Raw genomic sequence first — 17492 nt, forward strand, 5'->3', positions numbered from 1 at the left:
GACGCGGCAGCCCACGTCGGGTCTGCTCGCCGGAACCGGACCCCACCGGGCGCTCGGTTTGGGCCGTCGCGCCGTCTCCGGGGCGTTCGTGTGTGACGTCTGCTCTGAGTAATTGGTGCCTGACTGGAACCCATAGTACGAGCTCAATTTGCGTTTAAGCGTGTTAAGTCGCATTTGGGGCACCTGTGTTGGCACCGCTTGGTCCCTAAGCCGGCTAAAGAAGTCAGGGCAACTGTGAGCCCGAAATGTGGGCGTGGAGTTAGAATTGGTTTCTTTACTTGGTTTTTCCTAGTTGACTTAAAGTAACTGCTCGCCTTTAGGAACACGGCCGCAGTAAGCAGTAATGAGACGGATGGAGCGAGGGAGGACTTGAACCAGAAAATGAGTCCATATTCCTTTGGGATCCAGCCACTTGGATCCTTTTTTCATATTCTGATGCCTTTTTAGTTGCACGTTTGCAGATAGCTATGATTGATGAGGTATTTCTTTCACAGGATGAAGACGAGTGGAAAGAATTTGAGCAAAAAGAGGTTGATTACAGCGGACTCAGAGTGCAGGCCATGCAAATAAGGTACGGAGTGAGTATAAATGGGTTTAGATAACCTTATGTACAACGTGCATTGGACACGAGTTTGGTTTTTCTTAAACCTCAAAGAAGCATCCAAGTAGCTTTGTACTGTGGGTGCTTAATGAGACTCCGCTGGATTGTGTCTCTGAAATTCTTCATGCTCATTAAATTAACCATCAGCTCTAAAAATCCTGTGTTAGTTTGCCTGCTTCCAGTTCTGATTAGGGGGCTCTTTTTTGTGGTGGGGATCAAACTCGAACCCTGTGCTTTTGAAGCAGATGTTGGAACCACTGAGCTAAATCCCTGGCCCCTTTTACTCGAGGCACTTAACATGAATTTTGTTTTTACCAAAAAAATTTTTTTGTTGTTTCTGAGACAAGGTCTCCCTGTGTAGCCTGGGCTAGCTTGGAATTTGAAATCCTCCTGCCTCAGCCTCGCAAGTGCTGGGATTATAGGCATGTGCCACAAGGCCCAGCCAAATATTTTACTTTTAACATTGGTGGTTGAATTTTACTTTTTTTTTGAGACAGGGTCTCACTACATAGTTGAGACTGACCTGGAACTCACTGTGTAGCCCAGGCTGGTCTCAAATTCACAGTGATCCTCCTGCCTCAGCCCCGAGTGCTGGGATTACAGGCGTGCACCACCACGCCCGACAGTTTTACTTTTTTGTTTCAAAAATAATGTGGATAGGGCTGGGAATTTATAGCTCAGCGGTTCGGTGGCCTGCCTTGCAAGCGCAAGGACCGGACTTCAATCCCTGGTATCAAAAAAAAATAATAATAATAATAATAATAATGTGGATGTTCTTCAGATTCTCTCCAGCTTTTTTTTCCTTTTGCCTTTATCCAGTAAGCAAGTTAATGCACACCTTTGTAATTTAATAGAAGTAGATTTCACATTCACACAGCCTAACCCTGCCAGTCATTGCCATCAAGGATAAGCACTACCTAACACCATAATTTTCTCTGGAACTTTATATAGCGTGGAATTACATAGTCTAAGCTTACGCTCCCCCTTCCTCCCAATACTGATGATTGAACCTATGGCCTTGGTCCTGGTAGTCAGATATCCTATGACAGAGCTATACCTGCCACCATAAATGTGCTATTTTTAAAGTTCAGGGAAGCACAGTAATTTTAAAAAATTGATCAATTGAATTTTAAGTGAAGGACATTATCAAATCCTTGGTAGTCAGATTTATGTTAAATGGATGTTGTATTTTCAAGGGTTTGGAAAGTACAAATAAACAATGGTTATATGATTCTGGTGCTTTAAGATTAAAATTGATTTTTACCTCAAAGAGATAAAGTGATCTTAATTAACTGCTTCTAGTTTGTATGCAATGCCGTTTACCAGCTGGCACATATTCCCCTAAATTGCAAATTGTCTTTTGATCTCTCTAGATAGTATTTATGGCCTTAAGTAACTTTTGTGGAAAAACCAGGGCTAATATTTTTAATATTTGCCTACTAATATCCAAGGTTGAGCATTAAGGTCCTTAGGTGTTTTAGCATCATTTTGTGAGTTTTTGACTAAAGGGAAAACCACCTTATTGGTAATGGGAAACTTTTAAGAAGTATGTCTTATTCGCTAGATTTTAAGATTTTCTTTGCTGTGCTGGAAATTCCCACTGAACTACGTTTTAGTTTTTTGAAACAGGGTCTCCCCAGGTTGCACAGCCTAGCCTTGAACTTGGTGATTCTTCTCCCTCAGCCTCTAGAGCAGGTAGGATTATAAGTGTGCATCATCGTGCTTTACTTCTCCACTTCTCAGGTGGTGTCGTAGTATTTGAGTAGAAGTGATTACACTGGAGTTTGATTCCCAGCCCACTCATCGACTTGCTTTGTGTTGGACATTTTTGAAGAGGTGTAATTTAGAAAATACCTATTCCTGTTTTCTTTCTCCCAAGGTTTGACTTGTAAAAATGGAAGAGTGAGTTGTGAGGTTCCTGTCCTTCAGGGTTGTGGAACTAGTTGTGTGTGTGGCTCCTTTAGGCTCTTGGTTGCCTTTTTCTGACTTGAATGACATAGATTTTTTTTTTTTTTTTTTTGACCCTGTTGAACTTATTGAACCAGAGTAGTGCTTTCTGAAGGGAAAAGGTTGAGAATATTTTTACTGAATTTAGCTTTTTCTGTCAGTGATTATAAATCTCATATCCATTTTCAGAGTTATTTTAGTCTTTTGGCTTTTTTTTTTTTTTCTTCTTCTTCTTCTTCTTCTGATACTGGAGATAGAACTCAGAACCTTGCACTTGCCGTACAGGGACAATGTCATTGAGCTACATCCCTGGCCCTAGTCTTTTAGCGATTGACCCCGTCCCCCACACCCCCTTTGACAATGCTAGTGATCGAACTCAGGGCTTCACTCAGGCTAGGCAAGCACTTTTACACTGAACTACATCCCCAATCCTGACTTTAGCTTTTTTGTTAAAGAGACAATGTAATATTAACAAACTACTAGTAAAGAAACAGTGTTAAAGGCTAGTCTAGCCTTGGACTCTTGACTACTCTTGAAGGTGAAGTATTTAAGTAATATTTTCACTAGACAAATAAGTACATCTTAAGCTAGTTTGAATGTTTTAAGTTCTGCTTGACCTGAAGTAGACCAATTTTTATTTTTTGCCTTATACTGGGGATTGAAAACAGAGCCTTCCAACTGAACTACATCTCCAGCCCTTGTATTATTTTTTTGAGTCAGGATCTTGCTATGTTGCCTAGTTAGGACTCCTTGATCCTCCTTGCCTCAGCCTCCCTCAGTACTGGAATTAACAGGTGTCTACCACCTTGCCAGGCTCTCATACACCAGTTTAAATGTGTGCTTTTTCATTATGAGCATCTAGTCATTGCTGTTGAATGGCCATGTTAGAGGTGTTTTGCTAACCTGCTAACATTGCAAAACATTCTTGTTTCAGAAGGCTGCTTTTGTGAGTCAAACTATGGAATCGGGCCTGTGTTCCTGTTGTCTTAAGGTTTTTTTGTTTTTGTTTTTGTTTTTTAATGGGGGGTGGTACCTGGGATCGAAGTCAGGACCTTGTGCTTGTGGGGCAGGCACTGTGTGCGCCCCTGAGCTAAATCCCCAGCCCTGTCGTAAATAATTTAGTATGAGGGAATCTGGCTTCCAAGAAAGCTTTGATTGTGGGAAATCATGCAAAGTAATAATTACTAAAATTTTCACCTTACATTAGTATTTTTATAAACTTTGTATTAAATTTTTTAGCAGTAGGGTTAGGAGTGTGGTTCAGTAGTAGAGCACTTGCTTTTAGAATGCATGAGATCTGGTTCTGTTTCTACCACCACCACCCCACCCTGCCAGAAAAATTCCTGATGATGAAACTCACTAGAGTGGGAATACCAAGAAAAGAAATGTTGGTTCCTAGGTAGATTGCTCACATAAATGAGATGGAGTTACATGGCAAAAACATGGGCCTTTGGGGAAGACAAACTTGGGTTTGCGTTTTAATCTCTGCTGCTTAGTGCTTGTGGTACCATGGACCAGTAATTTTACTTTTGAATGTCCTTATCAACAAAACAAATTAGAATTATTAGGATTTTTTGAACAGGATGTTTTTTAAAATGTGCAGCATATAGAAGGCACGAGATTACTATTGATCATCTCTATTCAGTAGGTAATTAAAATGATTTAACTCTTGAAATGTCTTTAACTATGAGTTACTTGACTTATAATACAAGGATTTGGTGGAGGAGTGCTAGAGGGATATATAAGTTTATCATAACTAAAGTTAATCCTCTGAGGATATAAAGAAAATGACATGTTCAGTGACATAGCATTACAATAATCCTTGGACATGGTTGACACATGCCTGTAATCCCAGCTATTTGGGAAGTTGAGGCAGGAGGATCACAAATTTTGGTTAGCCTGAGCAGTTTAGTGAGACACTGTCTCAAAATAGAAAAGGCCTAGAGGTGTTGTAACTCAGTGGTAGAACACTTGCATAGTATATGCCTATGGCCCTGTATTCAATCCCCAGTGCTATCAAAAAAACCCATGGCATTAGGATAACCAAGTAAAAAATACCTTGTTTAGAGTGTTAAATGTTGCTAGAGATCTTGAATGGCCTGCTCTTACGTTTTGGGCAGAATTGCCTAAAAGGGAAGAAATTGACTTTTTTTCTGGTATTGATGGGACAGTGGCTGTTTTATGCAATACTGTTTTGTCTGAGAGATACTGCTTCACTGTCTTAATATAGGACTAAGGAAAAAGAAACTTTGAAAGCTGACTTAAAATATCTTGAGGTTTTCAGGCTGTAGTCTTGAATTACAACTTTTTGTTTTGGAAAATTAGAAATCAGAAAAGTTGTAATAGTAAAATAAGTACCAGTATAGTTTTTAATCAGACTATATAGCTTTTCATCAATCTTTGGCATATTAATCTTTCTCTTTTACCAAGTACGAGTTAGCCATAAGTATTGCCTGCAGTCTTAAAGTTTTTGATTGGCACAAGTTTAGCTTTAGTAAGGTAAGCATATATTTGAAAGGTAGCAAACATACTGTATTAAGGTTCTATCACGTTTACCAGTCATCTCAAAATTTAGGTATATTTATGTTTTTTGACATAGGCTCTTGCTGTGTTGTTCAGGCTAGCTTTGTACAAACAATGTAGCTCAGGCTGGCTTTGAATTTCTGCAGTTCTCATGTCTCAGCCTCTTGAATACTCAGATTATAGATGTTTACCTCCAGACCCAGTTCCTAAGAATATCTAATATGTCAAAATTAATAGATCTTTAAAGGTCGGGTCATTATAGACAAATTCTTGGGAAGGAAGTGGTTGAGGGTGATACAGGGCCTGACACTTGAGCTTTAATTATTGGTTAATAATAGAATCTGGAGGCCTCTTCCATCTAAATGGATTTGAAAGGAAAGATTTCATTTAATTTTTTTTGGTACCGGGATTGAACTCAGGTCCTTGAACTTGAGAGGCAAGAGGTGGAACCACTGAGCTAAATTCCCAGCCTTCATTTAGTTTGTGATGTTTCAAAACATTGCACGTGTTGTGTTTCAATAAAGGATTTATCTCTTGGAACCCAGTTATTTTTTGTTTCAATATTGCTAATATTAGTAATCCCCCCCCCTATTTCTCATTAGTACATGTTTTATACACATAATGATTACATTCACTGTGGGGAGTTGGTGGGTGTGTGTGTGTGTGTGTGTGTGTGTATATATTTGTGTGTCCACTCTTCTTCCTCCCTGCTTCTTTTAACTCTTCATCCCCTTCCCATTTGTAAAAGCTCCACTTTTCATTTTTTCTTTCTTCAGTTTTTATTCCCCCACCCCCATCTTTCCTAAAGAGTTGGGCATACATGCATACCTTTGTTCATAGCAGCACTATATTTCATGGTTTCTCTTACATGAGAAACTTAAAAATATACACGCAGTAAAAATAAAAGATAAATAGGAAGTAGATGTTTTGCCCAGTGACTTCTAGGAACCTTTAGAAGTTTAGATCTTAAAATATATTGAGTAGAGCTGCTCAAGAGAAAAAACTACTTCTGAGTACAAGTTGAATATATTATAACAATTTTGTTTTATTTGCTTTATTGAGGATTGAATCCATAGCCTTCACACTGAGCTATATTCCCAGCCCTTTTTATTTTGAGACAAGGTCTTGCTAAGTTGCCTGAGTTAAGCTTAAACTTTCCATCCTTCTGCCTCAGCTTTCCTCAGTGCTGGGATTGTAAGACAATAGGTGATTTCAAAGAAGTGTAGTGTGGGTAGAGGGAAAGCAAAGGAGAGACACTGAGTGTACCCAGGAGGGATGGGGAGAACTTCTTGTGATGAAATGTGATATTTTAGTACTGAGGCCAAGCACAGATAAGGCCTTTTTACCTCCAGTTTTACTCTGTAACAGTAGTTGGTACCTTAGGGACAAACCTTTGGAGCTCTTTTTGTTTCAGTTGCCTCCCCCTAGTGTTGGGAAAGGGGAATTATAATTAGGTTACAAAATTCTGTCCATTGAGAGAAAGATAAAATGTTCTATTTTTTTGGAAACAAGGTCTTGCTGCCTTGTCCAAGCTGGCGTCACATTTAGGATCCTGCACTTAAGTCTCCTAAGCAGTCAGGATTAAGGGCTTCTGTCCTTCATAAGTATACTGGTTCACCTTAATAAGGGAAATGAATTTTTCCTACCATGTAGAGAAAATTTCTGTGTTAGGCCCAGAGCTGTGAACAGAATAAAATGTGATAAGAGGCAGAGTGAAGCAGGGTGGGCCCTGACATCCCTGTGACATGGCTCAACTACTTTGGAGCCCTGGGTAAGGGGCTTAATTGTCAGTTTTCCTCTATTCCAGTGGATTTCCTCTCTGCCATCAGTTATTGTGATATGGCTATGACTATTTGGCATAGTATTTATTTGGTAAATGTTCTTTTTCTAGTGTAACTGTTCTCCCCTACACCAACCAGTAGTGCTTTAGAAACTTAAATGTAAGACAGTACTGTGGAGATGAATAAACATTGTAGTGTTAAACAGCAAATTTGGTTGATGAAAAGTCATATGTATTGTGTGAAATACTGAATTTTAGCCTGACTTTCTTCTGTAGAAATAACTTGGCAGTATGTTTCTGTTTCCATCTTTGGAATTTTGGAGAGCTGACATTTTCTGAAATATGCAAATGTGATAATACAATAGGATATATAAGTCATTTCTACCCTGCTCTTAGTACTGTGAGATTTAGGCAAGGCCCTTGGCAGTCTTTGAGCTTAGTTCCTTCATCTGAGATGAAGGCTCTTATTAGACAATTTTCAATGTTTAAGTGATACTTCAGAATCTTAACCCAAAATAGTAAGTTGTCTGCATGTGCCTTTTGTTAGTTACATCAGGCCCTGTAATTAAATAGATCGTACGTTTTTTATTTAGAGACAGGGTCTTACTAAGTCACTATGTTGCTCAGGCTGGGGTCAAACTTGGCAGTCTTCCTGACTACCTTCCAGAGTGCTGATATTACAGGTATTTACCACCATGCCAGGCTTATCGTATTTATTCTTTACTAATAGTTTATAGTCTAAAGATATTTTAAACTTGTCATGATTTTATTAATCTCTTCCTTTGTCTCAGAGCAAGGTGGTGATAGATATAGTATCCAGTGTTTACTTGAGATGCAGTGTTTCAAAACTGGGATTTTTCTATAAAAATTTTTTGAGTTACAAAAATACCATTTTGTTGTTTTGCAGTGGTGGGGATTGAATTGTGCTTGGCTTTAAAGACATTTGAAAATATATAATAAAAGCATAAAGAAATGTGTAAGAATTGTCCATAATCCCTTCTGCTTAGGGATAATCAGCATTAAAGGTTTTTGCATTTAATTTTAAGATTTTATTTTGCAAACTAATAATTTTGGGGTCTAGGTATATTAGTCACCAAATACTAAAATAATTTTGGGGAAATATGTTTGATTTTTTTTGTTGTTGTTATTAGGGATTGAACCCCAAGATCTCTCATCACGAACAAGGCAAATGCTCTACCACTGAGTTATTTATCTCCATTCCCCATCTCCCCCTTTTTGGTACTGGGGATTGAACTTGGGTCCTTGCACTTGTAAGACATATCTCCATCCCTTTTAAAGATAGAAAGTCACTAAGTTGCCCAGATTGTCCTTGAACGTGTGATCCTCCTGCCTCAGCCTCCCAAATAGCTGGCTTGTTTAAGAATAGGTGGCTTATTTTAGAGTGTGTGTGTGTGTGAGTGTGTGTGTGTGTGTGTGTAGTTGTGAAATAGTGCATTGATGAAAGTGTACCTGAAAGTTGTGTTGCTTCAGCTTGAGGTATATAGAAGAGTATATAAGTGCCATGGTGAAGGTCTGTGAGGATTTTCATTGCTTTCTCTGGCATGGATTGGGTTGCTGGGACACTATTACTAGTCACTTGTTAGGTGAATAGTAGTCATGATTTGACCCTTGGACCAAGCAAGTAACATTGAAGTGTAGCTACACTGGCATGGCTGCAAAAGTGGTGGGGTGGTTATTGTTGTTTTGTTAAATTCTTTTTGGCTTAATTCTGAATTTGGGATGACATTGTTAAACTTACGGATAAATCATGACCTTCATGTCCTTACTTGGGCATCTATCCCATTTAACAACCTGCCTCAGAAGACAGGGTCTTACTGTCTAGAATCCCTCTTTTAAAATCCATTTTTAGCTGTGTGTGGTGGGTGTGTGTGTGTGTGTGCCTGTAATCCCAGCACTTGGGAGGCTGAGACAGGAAGATTTCCAGGATTTCAAGGCCAGCCTAGACAATATAGAAGACCCTGCCACAAAGAAAAAAATCCATTTTTAAATTGGGTGTGATTGTGCATACCTTTACCAGTAGTAGTCTGAGAGCCTGAGGCTGAAACATTGAGGATGTGAGCCCAACCTGGGCAACTTAGTGACTTAACAAGATCTTGTATCAAAATAAAAATGTAAAAAGGTGTAGGGATATAGCTCAGTCCAGAGTCCCTGGATCCAATCCCTTTTATCTTTCCTGTGTTACTTTTTTCTTGTTGTTAAGATAAAATACCTGACACCCAAAGTTAGGAGGGGAAGAGGTTTATTTGGTTTACAATTCGTAGAGATTTCATTCCACAGCCAGCTGGCTCCAAGACAGGGATGGCAAACAGGCCTTGCAGAGGAGAAACAACATGGCACTCACATGATACCAAAGGCAACGAGATTTTAGCAGCACCTTTCTGCCCACTTTATCTTTTTCAGACTAATCACTCACTTGTAGTGGTTTAGTAATCACACAACCTTAACCCTAGTATCTATCATACATTCCAGATTCAGCTACCTCTGAAAAAGAAAGATCCACCTCATCTGCACAAGGCTTGGGGGATGGGGGAATCTAGACAGAAACAGTAACACTCACCCCAAACCCCAAAACAAAAACATTTTATTCATTTATTTCACAGTACTGGGAAATAAACACAGGGCCTTTGCAAAAATTCCATTTTATTTATTTTTGGTTGAGACAGGGTCTTGGCTTTTAGTGTATACTGGCCTTGAAGTGATGCTGCTGCCTCAGCCTCCTGAGTGCTGGGAGTACTGGTATGCAACCAGCAAAAATTCCATTTTATAAACATGTTTTCAACATGTGTGTATATGTACTAACTCCCCAAAATAATTATAAAAATATGTTCTCATGTTTTGTTTTGAATTAGAAACTCCCTTTTTCTTTTGGTAAATGTACTTGTATAAAAATTTATATGAATATTAAAAGGCATCTGCTAGCAATGTTTACCATGTGCTAGACACTGTTCTAGGTGCTATATGTCTTATTACACCATTTAATCTAGACAATGGGGCTGTTTTCCTCATTTTGGATAAGAAAAAACTAGTTAACTGCCACCCTCAGCATCTCCTGGCTCCTAAATGGCAGAACCTAGATTTGAACCAAGGAGTCTGGCTTCAGAATTACCTCATAACTGTATTCTAGCAACCAAAGATATGCCTTAAAACATTTTTAAAAAGTAGTTTGTTTTATTTGCATTACTAGGGATTGAACCTGGGGCCTTGCATATGGTGGGTATTTACTCTGTCCTAAGCTACATCCCAACCCCTAAAACTGATCTAAATGTTTCTGCATTTATGCTGACATTTTATTAAGTTGCTGGTTTATGAGTGTTACTTCCATATCAATATATAGTGTTAAAGAAATGCAGGGCCGGGGATTTGGCTCAGTGGTTCTGCTGCCTGCCTTGCAAGTGGAAGGGCCAAAGTTCGATCCCTGGTACCAAAAAAAAAACAAAAAACAAAACAAAACAGTGGCTGGGGATTTAGCTCAGTGGTTCAGTGGCCTGCTTTTGCAAGCGCAAGGACCCGAGTTCAATCCCCGGTACCAAAAAAAGAAATGCAGATTGAAGATAATGCTCTTCCCCACCTTCATAATTGGAACCCCAGGCCTTTAGCTTTGGTGCACTTTTGTTTGTTTGTTGTTTTTTGCTACTGGGGATTGAACTCAAGTCCTTGTGCTTGTGAGACAGGCAGTGGAACCACTGAGCTAAATCCCCAGCCACACCCCAGGCCTTTAAATGCTGAAGTCACCTCTGGTTGGTAGGGCTTCACATGTTACTGCCATTATCTTAGAAATTTTCTTAGGCTTTAAAAGAGCCCATCATGTGAATAAATTGGTCTTACAGCCAGAACATACCTTATTTTAGTAACAGTAGAAGGAAAGCACGCAGATATAGAAGCCAGGGGAGGCTATCTGTGTCATGATTCTCAAGGTCACATGGGAAGTTAAGGAGTAGTGGGTCATCACTTTATTGTTAATGGCCATGATGGTGGACCAGGTATTAGGAGAACATGTGTAAGGAACAGAACATTGGGAGGGGGAAAAGATGGTGAAGGAGATTAAGAAGTTAAGGACCTATGACAAGTCACAAACAGTAATCCAGGAAAGGTTAGGAATCACTGCCAGGTGTATCAGCGGGATGAGTTTCAGAAAGGAAGCTTGATGAGCAATTATAGTATTTGCTAAATATCCCTGCCCTTTGAGCCAGCAGTAGAGGGATGTGTATATAGGTGATCATTAGGAATGACCAGATTTACATAAAATAATAAGTAGCCCAGTAAAAGGCAAAAGATACCTTGGAGAAATTGTAGGTTCTAATTCAAAAGTAAATAGGGCTGGGGATGTACCTCAAGGTTAGAGCATGTTCAAGTCCTTAGGAGGCTAAGGCCTAGGAAGTTCAGGGCTAGCCTGGGGAACACAGCAAGACCCTGTCTCCAAACAAAGATAGATAGTCTTAGGATGGTGTATTTCCAAAGAGTGTATCTTTTGTATTTATTACTGGTAAGCTGAAAGACCGGGCTCTTATGTTTTCTTTTTTTTAATAGATGACAAATACGTGTTTGTTTTAAGGGTTAGTTCTGTGCATTCTACCTGTCAGGCAGAGACTGAAACTAATGAGATCTGGAGCACTGATGTGAACTTTGGACATAGGTTTCTTACCTCTGTTAGAGTGAGAATTCTCATTTTGAGAGCATTTTGTAATGTGCTAAAGGATTATATATAAAATTACATCTTTGAAAAACCCTTCATTTGTTCACTAAAAATACAGTTAACCATAAATGTCCGTGTGTATACGTTGGTCCTAGAACATTCTTGGAATTTTGCATTTAACTCTTTAAGTCACCCTTTTTCCTGCATTTCATTCAACCTCTTCTGTAGTTTGTTGAGCTGGGGTCTGGCACTTACCTGAGGCTGCTACAAATAATCATGTAGTTTGTCACATGGACATACCAGTATGTTACACATTTTTCAGTTTTCTTGAGTGCATGAAGTGGCTTGCAAAATGTAATTTTCTAGGCTTCTTTTTTCTTTAAAGTAATGAAATTCCTTTTTCACATGAAGTCAAGTAGGAGTCCCAGTGTATTAAATAAATCGATTTCTCCTCCTCTTTAAACATATGAGGCATTTAGGCATTGAAGAGTTAGCTAAATGATTTCTCCAATGTCACAGATACACATTGATACAACTCAGGATTTGGACTGACAGTTTTTCCTGGTGGTTCTTCGTTTGTTTGCTTTTCCAATAGTGAAAAGGAAGAAGATGATAATGAAAAAAGAGAAGATCCAGGAGATAACTGGGAAGAAGGTGGAGGTGGTGGAGGTATAGAGAAATCTTCAGGTCCTTGGAACAAAACAGCTCCAGTACAAGCGCCTCCTGCTCCAGTAATTGGTAATGTTACTGTTTCTGTCTCAAGACAGCTCGCTAATGCACAGTTGTACATGTCCTCTGCTTTCAACTAAATGCATGCTAATGATGGGATTGAGAGCTCTGGAGAAACTTTCAGGGTCTTAAATGGAAGAAATTTGGAGATTATTTTATTGTGTAAAAATATTGTACAACTTTTGTTTTTCTAAAAATATTTAATGTATTTGTGGGATTCAAACCAGGGTCTCACACATACTAGGCAAGTACTTTTAATCACTGAGCTACACCACCAGCCTAAATAAAGTTTTTGGTAAGTGGAAAACATATGTTTCTATCTATTGAGTATGAGGTAGGAGAGATGCGAAAAGTTTGAAGATCGTGTCCCTGAACTGTTAGGATAATAGAACATGGGCTACTCAGCTGCTGAATATTCTCTCTCTCTCTCTCTCTCTCTTTCTCTTTCTTCTGTTTCACCTGCGTTTTCTAAAAACGGTGAGAGCCTTAATCCATTGATGTGGAAGAAAATGAAATTACGTTATCTAATTGCTTGTTTTTATTTTTTATTATCTTTATAATTTTAAACAACTCCATAAGGATTTTGTTTACATATGGCATCTCAGCCTGTCATCAGGTAAAGAAATGATTATTCATGTTTACTCACAAGGAAATTGAGGGCAAAAATAGATGTTTGTTTTGTTTTTTTGGTACCGGGGATCAAACTCAGGTCCCTGCGCATACAAGGGAGGCGGCGGAACCACTGAGCTAAATCTCTGGCCTTAAAAATAGATGTATTTTAAAAGGTAGCTCCTAATGAGGGCTGTCTCCCAGACCACAGCAGATTCCTTTCCCACTTCCAATAGCAACGCCTTAAAACATTTACATAGAAAGTTCAAATTGTATGTGGAAGAACAATTAGAACACTACCTTAAAGAGCGTTTTCATTTTGTTTCTCTTTTCTTTTCTTTTCTTTTTTCTTTTTTTTCCTGAGATAGGGTCTCACTATGTAGTTGAGACTGACCTAGAACTCACTATGTAGCCCAGGCTGGTCTCGTACTCACAGCCTCCCTAGTGCTGGGATTACAGGTGTGCACCACCACGCCCGGCTGTTTTAATTTTGAAAACATTTCTTCAAACTATTTTTCCTTCTTGTTCGCCCAAAGACCTTTCCTGAATCAGGGATGCTTGTTTTCATAATAATTAAATGATGTGGGAGCACAGGAATGGCTTATATAAATACAGAACATTTGAATGGTTTCTCTAAACTGTTGTAAAATGTTAGTTACAGAAACCCCAGAACCGGCAATGACTAGTGGTGTGTATAGGCCTCCTGGGGCCAGGCTAACCACAACAAGAAAAACACCACAAGGACCACCAGAAATATACAGTGATACACAGTTTCCATCCTTGCAGTCCACTGCCAAGCATGCAGAAAGCCGGAAGTAAGTACCCTGATTATTGCATTTTGTGTGGGACTTCCCAGCCCTTGTCCAGGAGGTGGTGTGAGGGTATGCAGACCCATCTGAGGGAGATTACTCTATGTGCTGATAGGCAGCTGAACCAGGCCTGATCTTATGTACCCAAGAGGGAAGAGGGGAGAGTGGGGAGGCAGTGGGAAGAGCACTAAGGATACTTTATCTGCTGTCAGTCTCTCTAAGTAAGCCCTCGTGTTTTGTGGTGATGGCAAATTGCATAGCTAGAATTCTTTATAAGTACATTATTACTAGTTTATGTTCCTTATAGTATGGAACTTGGGGATGTAGGAGTAGTATTTCATTATATTCCCAGTAAACATGAATGAATTAGGTGAAAGATGTTGGTGTTTATAAATCTAATACTAAAATAATCTTATTTCAGCAGGTACTTAAAATGAATGCTACCTGGAGTTAAATGACCACATGTGGTACATCTACATCTTACTTAGGGACTTGAATTTTTAAAAGTAAATAAAATGGGAAGAAATATAAATGACATCAGATGGAAATTTTTTTTGGGGTGGCTTTTAAAGTAAATCCCAGCCTTTCTGCTTCTTTGAGAGCACAGCTGGCTTGAATTTAAACCTCCACTTGGACTGGCTCCTCTACTCTGTGGTACAAAATGTATAAGGGACCTCTGAGAGGGCAGTGACTGTCCACACTCATCTTTCTTTACCTGATCTGACCTGACCCACTCCCACAAAGCTGAAATGAGGAGAAGTCATTGTCATGAGAACTTTACTTGAATGAGAGAATTGTTACCCTTATGCATAAAGACACATGATCAACTAATTGCTAAAAGTAAAAATGAGTCTTAGGAAGAGTCATTACACAGCTTCTTTCCAGTTGTCTTCTAGTTGGTCCCAAAACAGGTTTCCAGTTCATACTCTAGTAGAAGATGAGACCATAGAGCTGCAGTACATACAGTATTATGTGTCTTCTGTTCAATTGAAGCCTTACAGTGGTTTAGTACTGATTTTATGTACCATTTCTCCCTTCCTGTCTCTCCCCAAGATTCTTCTAAGGGGTGGCTTTTTTTTTAAGGAAGAACATTTTCCAAAAACTAGTGAAGAAATATTTACTGATTACATTTCTTTTCCCTTAGGGATAAAGAAATGGAGAAGAGCTTTGAAGTAGTAAAACACAAAAATAGAGGTAGGGATGAGGTTTCAAAAAACCAGGTCCTTAAACTTCAGCTAGACAACCAGTATGCTGTGCTTGAAAACCAGAAATGCAGCCACACACAGTACAATTAAGGAGTGGTCTTTGCTAACCCCTCTGAGGTAACTAGACCACAGCTAAACCACCAGGAACAGCCATTCGTCATCTGATCTCTGTTGGATCTACAGCAGCCGATGCAGACCATGCAAGTGACCAGCCTGTTACTGCACTATGGAAGTTTAAAGTGTCACAACTGCTCTTTATGTATATTGGATTTAGGGGGAATTTTCATTGTTATATGTGTGAACTAGATTCAACACTTTTTTCATAATCACTCTGCAAATACAAAACCAAAATCTGCAGCCAGTGGTCATTTGAAAAATCTTTTTATGTTCAGATACTGAGCCTTTGTAAGGGTTGACTACCTCAGATTTGCTGCACTCTTTGTGGACTTCATGTGGATCACAACTTCTGGATAAGAAGGTTACAGCTATTAAAAGTGTCGATGTGAACCTTGAAACCAGCTCTCCTGGATTCCTATTAGAAATCCTGCAGAAAGTCAGCCATCTGGGTTCTGATCTGCTGTAAAAGATGAAGATTTAAGTGACCTTAATTAACCTGTCCTGTGCCCTACCCTAAGGAGTACTCTAGTAAGCTGTGGCTGTGTTAGACTTTTGGAACATGCCACTTTCAAAAGAACTGATGTGTTCAGATGATCTGAGTAGGGCTGTGATTTATAATTTCCATTTTTAGTTATAGTCTGAGGTAACTACAAATTAAATTCTACCAAACTTGGGTCCACCAAGTGGGAAAGGGGTGGGGCCGGGGGAATAACTAGTTTCCTTTAGTAGTAGTTTGTTTGTTTTTTTGTTTTTTTTTTTTAATTTGGATAGTGCTTTTTCTGTGTTCCACATTAAGGCCTTTTTTGCTTTGACTTGGAATAAGTTCTTTGACAGAGCATATCGCTTGGTTAAGTAACCTGAAGCATTCAAATTGTGATGTCTCAAGAGTTTGCCAATCCCTAGAGTGGAACCAAATAGCCTTTGATGTAAAGGGCAGTGGATTCTGGAGGCTCTACTTCAGGTGCTGCTTCAGCCTCCTCTAATCAGTCTAAATTGTATAGTAAACTTGTGGAAAGAGTATGGCTTCTGCTCAGGCTAAGGCAGTGGTGGTGAACCTATGGCACGTGTACCACAGCAGGCTGTTTATCACTGAAAGCTCTAAAAGGTTTGCAATCACTAGGCTAAGGGTTTCACTGACCTGTCCTACAGATTTAAAGCCACACAAGCTAAACCTCACCTTTCAGTTTCATGGATTTTGTGTGATCTTTTAGAATTCCATATATACTTGTGCCCAGATTTTTAAGATATTGGCCATTCTGTAGATGCAGTGATTGTCCCAACTAGCTCTGTCACCAAGCCTTGGTTTCTTCATAGTGTTCATTTGGAAAGGCAGGCTAAAGACTTGGATATAGCACTTCTGCTTTTAATAACTGCAGATGACAGACTATCCAGTAATATATAGTTCTTATAAGGGACTTGAAGCTTCTCTGGATTACTGAACTTTTTTTCCATCTAATGAGATAGTCTAGCAGTGTTTCCCCTGGTCTGGTATCTTTGGTTCAGCAGAAGTATTTCATTGTGGTAGTAACCACTTGAATGCAGAGTCTGGGTTTCTCTATAATAAATCCCTTTGCCAAATGCAGGAGTTGCAAACATGCTACTGGCAAGAGTAAAGCAAGTGAGTAAGTAAAACTATCCTAGTGTTGGGGCATTTTCTTATAGGATTTCAGTCTTGAACATGCTGGTGCAGGAATCAGACTGCTTAGGAGGCCACACACAGTGCCTCCTGACAGCCCCCGCTGGCCACTGTGGGCAGTAATGTTGACATTATTTGAGGCGGCAGGAGGTGCGATGCTTGCCTTTTTTGGTTGGTGTATTTGGGTGAGTAGCTGAGCCAGCCAAGGGAGTTTGGATGATTGAAAAATAAGAGACTCTTGGTTAAGCTGAAGACTTCATTTGGGAACCAAAAACAGTAATCTTTTGCACCTTGAGTCACATATTTTCCTTGAAAAGTATGGATTGTCCCACAATTTCGTTGGGAGTTATTGAGAGGTGAAGTGAGATGAATATGAGGTTTTATTTAATGGCACACTGTACTGGAAATCTACCTACAGCAGATTTAAATTCCAGCTCTTGTTACAACTTTAAGATTGTGAAGTTAGAAAAATGCACATGAATCAAGTTTTAATATACTGTACGATGGGTGGATAAGGCAGTCCATTGTACCATTTCTTTCTTTGGATTCTCAGGCATGGTTTGGCAGTGCAAGAACTCTGTAACATTAACAAATTCAATAAAAAGTCAATAATATGGACCGTGGGTTGTGATAGTTTTTATTCCACACCCTTAACCTAAGCTGTCTTTGGAAATGATGCATTGACATTATGCCTCCTTGCTGTGGGTGGATGACAGTGCTGTCTCAGGAGTGGAGTGTACAGTGTTAAAATGACACACAGAAGGAAAATGGCTGCAAACTGATGTGTGTATTCATCTTTGGAAAAGTACTAAATGTACTTTTGTCTGGCATATTTTATTATTGAGTTACCTTAAAACACAACAAAGGTATATCGGATCTCTG

General features: G+C 39.3%; 1 protein-coding gene across 5 annotated transcripts; it reads left to right on the top strand.

The window, feature by feature from the left end:
* Nucleotides 1-116: 116 nt before the first annotated feature.
* On the top strand, nt 117-17050 carry Cdv3 (CDV3 homolog). 5 transcript variants are annotated; one of them, XM_033759314.1, is made up of 6 exons: nt 117-135; nt 495-571; nt 12101-12243; nt 13499-13658; nt 14074-14076; nt 14797-17050. In XM_033759314.1, the coding sequence occupies exons 2-6, from the start codon at nt 561-563 to the stop codon at nt 14945-14947; spliced, it is 468 nt and encodes a 155-aa protein (XP_033615205.1). In that variant the 5' UTR covers nt 117-135; nt 495-560; the 3' UTR covers nt 14948-17050. The 5 variants fall into 5 exon arrangements, with proteins under 5 accessions (XP_033615205.1, XP_010623779.1, XP_010623776.1 ...); XM_010625477.3 differs by lacking the exon at nt 117-135 and adding an exon at nt 166-333 and having other exon boundaries at nt 13505-13658; XM_010625474.3 differs by lacking the exon at nt 117-135 and adding an exon at nt 174-333.
* Nucleotides 17051-17492: the final 442 nt, after the last annotated feature.

The sequence above is a fragment of the Fukomys damarensis genome, unplaced genomic scaffold, assembly GCF_012274545.1.
Source record: "Fukomys damarensis isolate Sample0158 unplaced genomic scaffold, DMR_v1.0_HiC HiC_scaffold_37, whole genome shotgun sequence".
NCBI classification, from domain to species: Eukaryota; Metazoa; Chordata; class Mammalia; order Rodentia; family Bathyergidae; genus Fukomys; species Fukomys damarensis.